The 13,021-nt window shown below is 48.6% G+C and overlaps 1 protein-coding gene across 1 annotated transcript in view; it reads right to left on the bottom strand.

The window, feature by feature from the left end:
• Positions 1-1,340: 1,340 nt before the first annotated feature.
• The window catches only part of gabbr2 (gamma-aminobutyric acid (GABA) B receptor, 2), a 45,015-nt gene continuing 33,334 nt past the window's right edge, over positions 1,341-13,021 (bottom strand). Inside the window, exons 14-19 of the mRNA XM_088364371.1 lie at positions 3,750-3,860; positions 3,449-3,673; positions 3,189-3,371; positions 2,978-3,107; positions 2,551-2,668; positions 1,341-1,917 (exon numbers count right to left, since the gene is read on the bottom strand). Coding sequence (XP_088220497.1) covers positions 1,752-1,917; positions 2,551-2,668; positions 2,978-3,107; positions 3,189-3,371; positions 3,449-3,673; positions 3,750-3,860 — 933 coding nt within the window. The 3' untranslated portion in view covers positions 1,341-1,751. The remainder of the gene's footprint in view (positions 1,918-2,550; positions 2,669-2,977; positions 3,108-3,188; positions 3,372-3,448; positions 3,674-3,749; positions 3,861-13,021) is intronic.

The following is a 13,021-nucleotide window of genomic DNA, read 5'->3' as shown; positions in this document are numbered from 1 at the left end:
AAAACCAACAACTTTATTGCCATATGACTACTGTATATGTTTTTCCTTGTCAGTGCGGCTCTGTTAACACTCCTTAGTCATTTTGAAACAGAAAGGCTACAACTGATGGACCAAATTGTGTTCATGTTTGAATAACAAAAAAAACAACAGCAGCAAAACATGTCATTTGGCAAATAAAAAAGCGGTGCGAAGGATCGTTGAATTCTGTCTGCTCACCTGTTCATACGACTCCAAAATTAGTTTTTTTTAAAAATTATTTTTATTTTATTTTACGGGAACGTCACAAGGACGAGCAGCTGATAACACCTGTGTGAAGTCTACATTTGATTTCATGCCGTCTTGAGGGAAAAACACCTCAACAATTAATTGGAAAAAAACCAACCAAAAACAAACATCCCATCCATGGACACCTGTGCTCAAGGTATCTGCAAATTGTACACAATCACGGAGAATGTCACGGAATAGAAAATGTCCACTTGGACTTTATTCAGCGTCTCTGAATTTTTCTTGTTTGGACTCAACTGGGCGAGGAGTGCCAGTCCTGCGCAAGATTCCGAAAAGGGGGCGGAGCCACACTGAAACTTTGAAAGTTCGACGACTGCTCCTTTTACGTTCCCAAGTCAGAACTTGAGTCCAGTTTCTGCTCGCTGGGGGAAGGGAAGGAGTGCACTCCTGCTGTCCCGAGTGTGTGCGTGTGTATGCGTGCGTGTGTGTGTGTGTGTGCCCAGCATGATGACGGTGAGTGTAGAAGACGACAGGCACAGCGCTTGGACAGACGCCTTTTACAAAAACAAAAAACAACAACCTAAAAACCAAGACACCGATGGTGAAAAACAACTAATTTGCTCCAAATAAGCAAATATCTCCATAGCAACGGGGGCCAGAGGAGTGTGCTTTGACGCTCGGACCCTCTTGGCAACGACGCCTTGGCGGGCAAAACGCGGGATTGCGATGGATATGCTCGCAGATGACAACGCTCAAAATGTCCACGAGTCACAAAGGGGTCGTGCTTTTTATTGCTGAAGATGGACGGACGGCTTCAACAATTTTGGTAGAATAATTTTGCTTGCTACAGCACTTTTTAGACGTGGGCTAGTGCTAGTTTCATGCATTCCTGGAACTTTCGACAGTGACATGACTGTCATGCGATGACAAATGTATCATCTCATACAGGTACAGATTTGTAACATTGCAACAATTTACACGCTGTTTGTGATACGACAATTCGAGAACTTCATCATTCGTTGCGAGTAAAAATTGTATCTAAATCTAAATTGGCGAAATCTGCGTTTTCGTCAGGCAAAATGGAGACGTTCTCGTATTTTGGTTTTATATTATGAAAAAAAAAAATCGGACTTTAAGATTTTTGAGAACCAGTGCCTTGAGCACAAAAATATATATATAAAGCTACCAATTAGCATCTGATCGTTTCCTGAACGGCGAGCAGAGTCACCGTTACCCGCGGTGTGGCCGTAACAACGATATTTACAACATCACAAATGATAAAGACCTGCGGCGTAAGGAGGCGGGGCAAGCGAGGGACTGCTCGCTCTCAAGGTCGCGGTCGCCGTGGCGGGTGTTTAACGGCTCGGCCACCGAGTTCCCCGTGGAGGCCCAAAAGAGTGCTTGGCTCTCCTCCGCGTGGATGCTAGCAGTCAGTCTGCCGTAGAAAAGACACCGACACACAAAAAGACAGTTGTGTGCGCGTGTGCGCGTGCGTGTGTACGGGGAGGGCGTTGTCTGTGCGCAGCTCACAGGCCCGACACCATGACCCGGTAGGAGGGCGGCATGTGTCTGTGGCGCGGGCTTGATCCGGGGCTGTCGGTGGGGCTGGTGCAGCTGGCGTCCACGCCTCCTATGGATGGCAGATAGGCGTGGTGCAAGATAGGGAGCTGCAGGGACAGCCGGCGCTGGATGCTAAGCACGCAAAAAGCACAAAATGCCATTACAAGATGACTCGCGGCGGGCGGGAAACGTGGTACCACAAAAGTTTGCAAATTTTTTTTCCCTTGTTAAATGACTTTTTTTATTTAATCTCATCGAATTCTGTATTTGACGATGAATGCTATCAAAGAGCATCACACTCATTGTGGCTTCCCCTGAGACAATTGTGGAAAACGTGGTCTGTCTCCCTCTTTGCCGACATTTGAGCTCACTCCGTATTTTCTTTCCCCGGCGCGCAATCAAACATTCAAGCGGGCTGGGGAATCGCTGCCAGTGTTCTGCTCTATTTCCAGAGCCACCTTACATAAGCCTCTTTCCAACATCCTACCTGTCAAAGTCGGCATTTTGGCGCCAAATGAGCGCGCGTGTGGGCGGCGCTTCGCTAAATGATGCATGACGACCATGCCACGCGCTCATCAATTATGAGTGAGAAGACGTCGACGCGTCGAGTCCGGTGCAAGCGCAAGGCGGCGTGGGCGAGCATCGTCGGTGACGTGGGCGAGCACCGTTGGTGACGTGAGCTCCTTTGCGCGATTGCCACAGCAACCACCGAGCGACCAAAAGACGGCCGGCGAATGTTATGAGGGTGTATGGGGAGGGACTTACTGTTCGGGAGAGTTGATGTCCTCCAGGGGACCTCTGGTTATTCTGGAAGGATCCATGGAACCCCACTGTCCTTGAGGCTTCTGCTCCAGGTGGTTCTTCAGCAGGCTCTGCTCGATGTCTGCACGCAAACACAAAATGCAGCCAGCTGTCAAGAACGGCATCGCTTGTGGGTTTCTCTTTGTTGTTTTGTCCTCCTCAGTTTTCGTCCCAGATTTCTGCGCACCGGCTGATCTGGCTCATTGATCACAGTGTTCTGAGCTCCCGCTGGACATCAGAGCACCACCATTTGAAAGTCCCTAAAAAGGCTAAGCTTGTAGTGGCGCATTAAAAGCGTGGCTCGATGTCAACTTCGTTAAGAATGCAGGAACGCAGTGCTCTACTCAAAAGGAGACAAGTCGCACTCGAGGACAAGTGGCTAATTTGTTACCTTTGCCGTCAGTGAAGTTGCGTATGCTGAGGATGTTGTTGGCGTCCGGGTAGTGGTTCTGTTTGACGTAGGGTGTCTTCTCAGGGGTGTCCTGCAGTTGCATGGTCACCTCCTCCAGCTCCTTGTCCAACTTAAAGACAAAACGAGACACCAAATGTTTGGCCGCCAGCTAACAACGTCCCGGGTCAAGTTTGATGGCTCTCTGCGCCACCTCGGTGATCCTCATGCGGAGGCGGTGGTTGTCGGTCTGCAGGCCGTCCAGTCTGGAGGTATTGGCTTGATTGACGCTGGTGACCGAGGTGGAGGTCTTGGAGTCCTCTTTCTTCTGGTTCTGCGTGAACTTGAGCCTGCGGTTCTGTGTGGCGGCGTCCGGGTTGGTCCTCATGGTAATCAACTACAAGAGGACGTGATGTCGTTAGCTTGCCAGTCGACGTTGGCTAGCTCGTTTCAGTACTTTGGGCGACCATTCACCTTGGGTACAAAGACCAAGCAGAGGGTGATGGTACTGCAGAAGATGATGACCAGCGCCACAATGCAGAACTGGACGTTGGGCTGGTCCCTGGTGAGGAAAGAGACGGCGGCTCCAATGATGCACATGATGCCCACGTTGTAGACGCTCATGCCAATGTATTTGCTGTCGTTGAGGGCGGGGATGCTGACGTTCCTGGTCTCCCAAGCCAGGAAGCAGCCGAACAACTGCGGGGGCAACAAGAGGAAGGCCGTGAGCGAGGTGTCGAGGCGGCGGCGGCGTGTCGGAGCCATGTTTCTGCACCATCAGCAGGCCCTTGTAGGCATAGACGATGCCGAGCCAGATGGTCATGTGGGTGCTCTCGCAGTGCTCCAAGAAGGGACGGATAGCGATGTCTCTGTCGTGAGGGTCCGCCTGTTCCCAAACACAACGCAGGAAATGTGCTTAAATACAGATGCAGATGGTGGCTGCTACCGAGTTTTGAAACACTGTGGCAGCGTCTTTGACCAATGAGAGACAAATTTCATGTTGCTAAGTAAAACTAGCATTAAGGGCTGAATCTGTAGAGCGTGCCACCTAGCCCAAGATGACCCAAAACGGGGGAACTCCTGTCTTTTTAGTGACGGCATTGTCTCATGAGGCGTTTGGGAGTCCTCCTTTTAAATTCTGGATTCTCCCAAGTGGATTTCAACTAATCCATGACACAAATGACACTAATGGGCGAGACTAATCTGGAATAATCATGAGATTTACACCTCCTCTTGTGCTCTTGACACAATGCGTCTACTCTCATACACACATCCACGCGTGAGTTAAGGCACGCTTTTTGTCTTAAAAAAACAAGTTTAAAAAAGGATCTTGTGTGCGAGAATATTTCTGGAGTGGGACACCCAGCAGTGATGTTGAGGGAGAGCAAAGCGGACCAGGACACGAGATGACTTCTAGGTAGCCAAAAGTAGCAGGCCATGAAGGCAGAAATGCTGAGAGGGAAAGTTGCTTCATTATTTAAAAGCAAAGAAATGTCTTTAGAAATGTTTTGTTTCTGTTCCCAGTCCATAAAAAAGCAAGCTTGGATTAGTTTGAAGGGAAAAACTAAGGCAAAAGGTCCCTTGGGCACACTCCAAAATCTGGGGACGAGCCGATGCCGGAAGCGGCAATTCGTGTTTAGACACAATTTTTAGCGGAGTTCCTCAGGGCAAGTCCACACTTTCCTTCACTTAAAACTTTGTCCCTGATTATTAGCTCACCCATAGCCTTGTATTTTAACCTGTGATATAAGCTATTAACTACGTTTTCAGCCCATTATTCTGAACACCACATCCATTATACACGTTCATGTTTTGCTGGTTTTCATCCCGACAGTGGAATTGTTTGTTTGTGCAAAGCCGTGTCGCCGACAAGGAGAAAAAATAAAAATAATGAGCGTAAATGAGTTATAACGCTCATTAGGCTCACGTGGCTATCGCGGCGCGGCAGGCGGGAGATGTCTGGGGAGTTGCCAGGCAACCGGGGCGAGGACGGGAGGTGGCGGGCGGGAGGCAAAAGGCGCCCGTCCATTGTCATTTTTCACAGCATTAGCCCGGTGACAGGAAGGCCGCGAGAAGAGTTTAGATGAGCCCGGTGGGGAGTGACGGGAGAAATGGAGGGTGGGATGGAGATGGATGACAGGATAAGACATCAAGGCGGGCAGGAGAAATGGAAGCAAGGAGACAGGAAGGAATGCGGAGCCTGAGTGGAAATGAGGAGCCACAACCGACCTCCCCCAAGGCTTGCTTGTGTGGTTGGAACAAACACAATTCATTTTTATACATGCATATTTGGATTTCATTTCCAAAACTGTATCTGTATTCAATCAACTGTTTTGTGGCGACCATACATAAATTAGTTTTAAGTCACTTCATTACAGTTTCAACTAGAGAGTCTTTTTAGAAATATCATAAAACCCTCCCACTCGAAGAGTGTGTATAGTATTCCCGTGTCACGTGTGAGCCCGGCGGCCACGGCACGGGAATTCAACGAGGATCAAGTGTGACTATATGACAAGGTCCAGAGGAGGAAGTGAAGGAGTCCCTGCCTGGTGCTGCCGGTGTGGCTGTGCCCCCTTAGGCCTGAGCTGACCTACATGCACGCCTACACACGCACACACCACAGCGACTTGCCTTCATGCTCACACGAGGACCAGCTTTTGACACGTCCTGGTGAGCAGTGAGTGCCCGTAACAACTTTGATGGCATAAATAATCTGAACAATTGCAACGCCTTCACCCACAGAGATTGTTTCCTGAAATCCAAAGACAACCCGTTAAAAAAAAAAAAAATGATGAATACAGTATACCTGGTGGCGGTAAATGGTTCGATTTCAGTTAGTGAATATCAGCATCCACGGCGGTAAAGTTTTTGTTTGCTGACGGCTGCACGTCTTGGCAGGCTTCTGAGGACAACGGTTTGGGGAGTTCAACACCCCGTCCGCTCCCACCTCAGGGGAGTTCACGAGAGGCGTTGCGTGCGCTGGATAACACAGCCAATTAAGCAGCCCCATGCAGCGCCGGCCGAAGGCAATCAGTTACGGCCTCGCAAGACTCAATGCACTCTGTTTTGTTGGCGCTGCTGCAGACGAGAGGATTCCCTCCACCGGAGGATCGACAAATCTTGAGAGGCGTCAAACATGATGCACACTAGAGTTTAGCAACTCAAGCGCTGATTGTGTCAATAATGAGAAGAATTAATTCACTTGCATCTGTCCCAGTCAGGGGCCCTTCAATTACCAACTGTAACGCTAACCATGAAGCTGGAACTAAAAACCCAATCCCGAACCCTAAACTTTGGTGTGAAGGAAAAATGACAAAGGAGATGAGGAGCAAATGAGAGCGAGGCCATTAGTGTTGGCAAGTGAGTGAACGATTCGTTAATAAAAACGAATCTTTTCAGTGAACAAATCACTACCTAAAGTGATTCTTCTTTTATTTATTTTTAATTTATTTAGTTTTTTAATTCAATGTTTTACCAGGTAAGCCAATTGAGAACACGTTCTCATTTACAATGGCGACCTGGAGGCAAGGTGTGTGAAGTGTCTTGCCCAAGGACACAACGACATGTGACTGTGACAGAGCTGGGATCGAACTGCTAACCCTCCGGTTACTAAACGACCCACTCTACTGCCTGAGCCACAGCCGCCATATAACTTCAACCAGTAGGTGTCAGTAATGCTGGTGCTGGTGCAACCTCGCCGTAAAACAAAACGAAGAAGAAAATGACGTAACTTCCCGTTCATGAACGAGTCGTGAATTGCACCGCGAGCACGGATCAGTGAGGGAACGAATCCTGGCTTTCCCGTTCGCGAACGAGTCAATGAATGAACTGCCTCCCTGTGCATCAACGGATCAGTCAGTGAATATGTTGCGTCTCCTGGCGTGAACTATGTAAGCCAGAATGTCGATCTCCGATTTACTTATAGTAGGTTTTAAATAACGTGTACGCATATACGTGCCTAAATGTTGTTATTCAATATATCAACTGCAGTTTGACATTAGATTGCTGGTTTGAGATGTACTTTTATTATTATTATTATTATTATTATTTTAATAAACATTTATGTTATAACTTGTCTGGTGTTTTATTCCTTGTCAATCAAAACATAAAAATTAGACATTTGGTTAACTGCTTTATATGACAATATGTATACATGTTTCACGTTGCTATATGAGTTGGTGTCCCCAAATTTAACAAATGTCAGCATAACGGGTTTTTTCCCAACCTTTTATTCAAACACAAACACATTCGATATAATAATACCATCAACTACAATCCAACAAATACAAAATTAAAACATCATTGTCGGCATAAAGTGTGTCGGTAGGCAATGGCATAGCGGCAATGCTGTCTGTCACTCACTCGTGAATATTCGCGAACGACTAATCAGCAGCGCCAGCGAGCGTTAGATGGAGGAGGGACTTTACGAGTCAGTGACGTAATTTCCCGTTCACGAACGAGTCAGTGACGCAACTTCCCGTTCACGACCGGGTGAGAGACTGTTGCCAACGGATCAGTGTGTAAGTGTTGTATTATAGAAAGAAATGTGTTAATTACCCGAGCCAATTATTATTATATATAATAATTGGGGGGGGGGGGGAGTAGTTGTATTGTTTGATGTGTATGGGTTATTTCCACTGGATATTAAAAAAAAAAAAAGCCGTATCATTGTATGTGTGTGTGTGTGTGTTGTGGGGGGTTCATTGAACAATTCGTTTGAACGAATCTTTTGAGTGAACTGATTCTAACGATTCAGTTCACCTAAAAGAACTGGAATGCATATCACTAGAGGCCGTGTCACATTGACTGAGACTGTTGCGAGGAAACACCTCCTCTAATCTCCTTCCACCCTACGCGAGATGTTCGCTAATTACGCTCAGCACGTCCACAAACGTGACGGAATTAAAAAGCCACGAGAAGCAGAGGCTCAGGCTGAGGTGGCGGCATGGGCAGAGCGCGCCTCAACTAATGCGAACCCCCTAAAGCCCACCTCATAATCACAGAACCAATGACAGCGAAACTGAGAACAGATCCTTTGCATCTAATCAACCTCCTTTTTTTTTTTTTTTTTTAAGACGTTGCAGACAAAAAAGGTCCTCCGCCCGTGCTGGGATTTAATACCCGCCATCTTCGTCAGCATGCCGCAACTCATTAGCAGTATTGCCACTTCAGTGACATTTAACGCCTCGCCACAAATACGACTCAGCCTGCCCGCCGACAAAGCAAACAAACGGCAGCAACTTCGCGGCCTCGAGCAGTTAACGCGCAAGTCGCAGATGGAAAGCGCTTAACAAACGGCGACCGTAAAAGAAAAAAAAAGTAGGAAGCTAGGCTCGGCTGACAAAGCCCGAGCGGGCTGCCTTGCATTTGCATATTCAAATGAGAGCGCCGTTCAGGGTTAGCCGTTTACGCTAATGACGCGTTTAGCGCCTACTAAATCAGTTAAGGCACTTCCATTCCGGAGCCCAGGGAGCTACGCTACTGTAGCTTTCTCCAGTTGCTTATTTTAGCGGCTATGCTTAAGCCTCACATTTTTATGCCCTTTGCATTTCTTCCATCAAAGCATTTTTCCCATTTTCACAAGCGTACAACGTGACATTCTGGCAATAAATGTTTTGAATTTTGTTTAACTTGTATTCTTCCGTGACTATGTGTTCGGCAACTATCGGCTGTAAAGCGCACATGTAGGCACAAAGCGTGCGACGGCCGTGACAAAGGTGGTGTTCGGAGGCCGCGAGTTATGCGATAGGAGCATCGCTGGCCACCCGAGGGAGCTGACACAACGAGTGCAGCAGCGGTGGCTGAATATGACAGCCTTGCCAACACCTCAAGAGTGAGTCACACGCGCTCCCCGGGCCATCTCAGCAATGCACACAAGTGGCAAAGGCGACAACCTTATGCCACCGAGGCTACAAGGCGCTGGAAAGCCCCGACGCGTGGCCGAATGCGGACCCATGAAACTTACAGGACGTGGCGCCAAAGGGACCGGTGTTTAATTTCAAGACACATACGCGGGTGTACGCAGGCGCTCAGGCAATCAGCTTTGGCTCTGGCCCGCCGTCGCCGGTGACTGATGCCACCACCCAGAGAGCATCCTGGCACAGTCACGGGAGAAGATATTAGAAGACATTAAAGGAGATAAATTGCTTGGGTGTCATTTGTCTTCTGGTTTGGCAGCGTACACATTTGCCGATGCTAGCATATACAAATCTATATACATATGTACGTCTATCTGCAGGTTCTATGTCTCTGTCCATCCATCTGTTAGTCCATCTATCTGTCCGTCCGTCCATCTTAGCACATCTCTTCTTTCTTTCCCTTTATAGACGTAATGAAGAACCAATCCATCTCTTTCTCTCTCTCTCTCTCTCTCTCTCTCTCTCTCTCTCTCTCTCTCTCTCTCTCTCTCTCTCTCTCTCTCTCTCTCTCTCTCTCTCCAAATCGATCCCTCCCAACCAATCAGTCTCATGTGAAGCTCATTGTGAGGATGCGGCAGCACATTTAATCTGAACGTGAATCGATAGCCGGGGTATGGTGAACCCCACTGTACGTACCCCAAATGATCTTGTGCACGAATGAAAATCAAATAGTTACATTGAACGCACGCATGGAAGTAAGTATTATTGTCCCGCTGATGTCTAACCAGAATGGCTTCGTTGCACTCGGCTTGACCCGCACTCGCTTTCAATTCTGCTTTCAACAACCGTGCGCCGCATTTGCATCGTCACACACACTTGTGTAGAGAACAGAAACGGCCATTTGGCTTTCAGAGCCACACAAAACGCTTTGCGGAAGGCGCTTGACAGATGGCCGTCGACGATGTCGTTACCGTGGTTGCAAGACGGGGGTAGATTGACACGCGGTGGACTTGGCGCTCGGCTGTAACGCACAGACATCATTGAATGCACGCGACGTTTGGATTGCAACCTGCTGGTCTTGCAACACATCACCCGTTGACTTTTTCAAAATTCATCGACCAAAAAGACAAGACAATGAAAAGTGAGTTTTCAGTTTTTTTTATTTTGCAAATGGAGTCCGGTTGATAGCCCACAATGAGGCTCTTTGATGTTCCTCTTAAAAGGCAAGGTCACGGAGCAGAGATCCAACGGGGCAGTCTTCTGAACTTATAATAATGATACATCGCATTATGACATGATACGTAAAGCTTGGCTCGCATAAGTCTTTAGAGGGGGTGGAGGGCTAAAGTGGTAGTCAGCGATATATTGCATCCTGAAGGATATGGCAATACAGTGACTGAACTTGCCCTACTAAGCCACCCTCCACCTAAGTGATTTTGCTTCGACTGCTGCTTGAAGTCACCCATGAAGCTCCCGGAGCTCTCACGGCGGTCCTTTTTGACTTTGAGGAGCCGAGCCGGGAAATGACAGGAAGCCAATTCACACTTTGGAGGAGGAGGAGGAGGAGGAAGAGGGTTTAAACAGAGGTGACATTGACACAAAGAGCCAGCCAGCCAGCCAGCCAGCCGCTCAGACGGGAGGTGACAACCTTCACAACGTCACCGCACCCGGGCTATAAATACAAGTCGTTTCCACAAAGTGAACGTTGGACTTGATGGCCTCAATTCAAATGAGTGTCAGTGTCACGCATCCGAACAATTCACGCAAGCAGGTGGAAGGCAAACAAGAAAAGAGTTGGAGCAAGCGGTGTCAGCTCAGTGGGCCCGTCAACTAACTGCATTTGGAGTTTGTAATGCCAGTTAAAAATAATGTTGAGACGATATCATAACACCGTCAAAGTCTGACCTTTCACTCCACTTCGACTGCATCCAACGTAGCAGCGAGCCAAATAATTCATGTGAGCAGGTAACGCAAACGAGGCGTACAGCGTCGGAGAGAGCCGGGTCTCCACGGTGTCGGCTCGGGTTTAATTAGCCGACCTTTCAGTCAGCGCTGTCAGCGGTGAGCGCTAATCAACGTCACCTTCTGTGGCGTGACGTTAAGTGGCCGTGACACGTTCACAGAGCTTGCGCTTCAGCCGTCGCTCGTATCCGTTGATGGCCTTCTGCTACTCTCATTTACTTTCTTCCTGTTCCACCAGCCGGTTACTGCAAGTGGACCTCGCTTAACATTCCGGGCTCTGTTTTACTTCAACCGGCCTTTCTGCAAGTGGGCCTAGCACCTTACTTGAACTTCAAAGCAATGATTTGAATATCACACTGCTGCTTTTAACCGTGAGCTGAACTCAATGGGACCTTTGTCATTGACATTTGGTGTCCTTGCCTCACATTCATCCACTTCAGTCCCTCATGAGTTCTGCGTCACCCCCTCCCCATCTTTCAATCTTACGCCATCGCCCACAGCGTGCCCGAGGCTCAAGGTCTGGTGTAAAAGAACTCCACAGAGCAGCCATGTCTTTGCAATTGGTGGGCTCACACCGCCGAGGCGGCGGCCAAGTGGTCTTATCATCGCCGTCGTTGGGCGACCTTGGTGGTCTTCTCACAGAAAGGGCAGCATACTTGTGGCAAACATTCCAATCCAGAAGCACTTAGCTCCTCAGGTAAGGTGCCACACCCCGGCATTTTCTCCCTCCATCCATGCGTCCAGCCGTCGTCTTACTTTCCATCTAGGTCCCCCTGGCAGCCTGCAGAGCCGCGGGCCCTCCATCAGGGAGCAGACACATCCATCAGCATCAGAGGATTCCATTATGGCTCAGCAGCTGATTCATTCGCCTTTGTGTCAATTGGCAGTGAATCACACTTGCGTTCGTTCATAGAGACGAGACGTGCCACCAGTTGAATGTCCCTTTACTGGTCGTGCACTAAACACTACCTAAGTGCAAACTGGACCTGTCACCTTACTGTAACTTCAAGTTCTAAAATATGCTGCAACTAGGCCTGAAACCTCGTTTGCGTCAAAGATAGACAAAATCTCAACGAGCATTTTGCCACAGCTGAATATCAAATTGAAGCGAGCGCGTCAAACAATCAGCACGTTTGGCTTCCATTGCACACTGCTGTGCCTTTACAGGACACGGCCGGCATGTTCGAGCCTCGACCGCGTAACCGCGGTGACTCTTCGTACTGGTTTTCATTTGGAAGACTTCTAATTGGTCAATCAGCTGTTGCCGAGCAACAGCAGTCTGGGGGAGCAGCAGGAGAGGAGAAATGAGGGGGAAAAAATGAGGAAAATAAAAGAGGCGAGTGGAAGGTGACGGGTGGGTGAAAGACACAGCAAGATAGCAAAGAACACAAATACAGAAAAGGAATTGGCCCCCCCTTTTCATTTTAAACGGGCACCTCTGGAGGAGGCCTCAGAGAGCTTCCCGCAAGATTTCTTTCAGCAGTAGGAGTGGAAAGTGTAACTTTGACTATTGCAATATGAAAAAACAATTTCTTCCGTAGCGCATTTGTAGCTAAGTATTTAAAAGATAATTTGCGTCATCGGGCGCACATGCTCGGTATCGATCGATGTCTGCCATTGCCATATTGCTATGGAGGACTGCTGTCTCCGACTGCATTCCTGAAAAGAACCGCAAAATCAAGGCACACTCTCGCTCCCTCTTCTTCTCTCTCTGCAATCCCAGATAAAAAGTCACAAGAGGAGTTGGCCCCGCTTGACATAGCGCCGGTTCGCGTGCGCTCGGAAGAATATCTGGCTCGGCAAAACCTGCTTTTGGCGTAATCTTCTTAAGAGTCGACGCGAAGCAAAGCAAAGTGGCTGCTTTCACCTGGCAGCTTGCGAGTTGAATCGGGGACAGCCACCATCTTAATTGCACTTGTGTTTTTTAGGCTTACGACAAATTGGACCTTTCTCCCATGACGCAATGGGGCGCTCGCTAACACTTGCGCCATTCTTACTGGCTGTCAAGACTCGGCTTGAGCGGAAGGAAAAATGTTGCGAGGTCTCGGCGCGCCGCCTGGGTTCCTGTCTCCCCCCCTTGCCTCCCCCGGAGGTGGTCGATGAGAAAAGGCCTAGGTGGGTGGCGGTTATCCCTTAATGACCCAGTTCGCTTTGAGAAGGCAGGCATTGATCAGAGCAGTTGCGTTGCGTCCTCGCTGACAAAGCCAGCCCGTGCTCGGCGGTATCG

The sequence above is a fragment of the Syngnathus floridae genome, chromosome 21, assembly GCF_059516105.1.
Source record: "Syngnathus floridae isolate MCC-2025c chromosome 21, RoL_Sflo_1.0, whole genome shotgun sequence".
NCBI lineage: Eukaryota > Metazoa > Chordata > Actinopteri > Syngnathiformes > Syngnathidae > Syngnathus > Syngnathus floridae.
The sequence above is the reverse complement of the archived record's forward strand: the minus strand, read 5'-3'. Positions and strand labels throughout refer to the sequence as shown.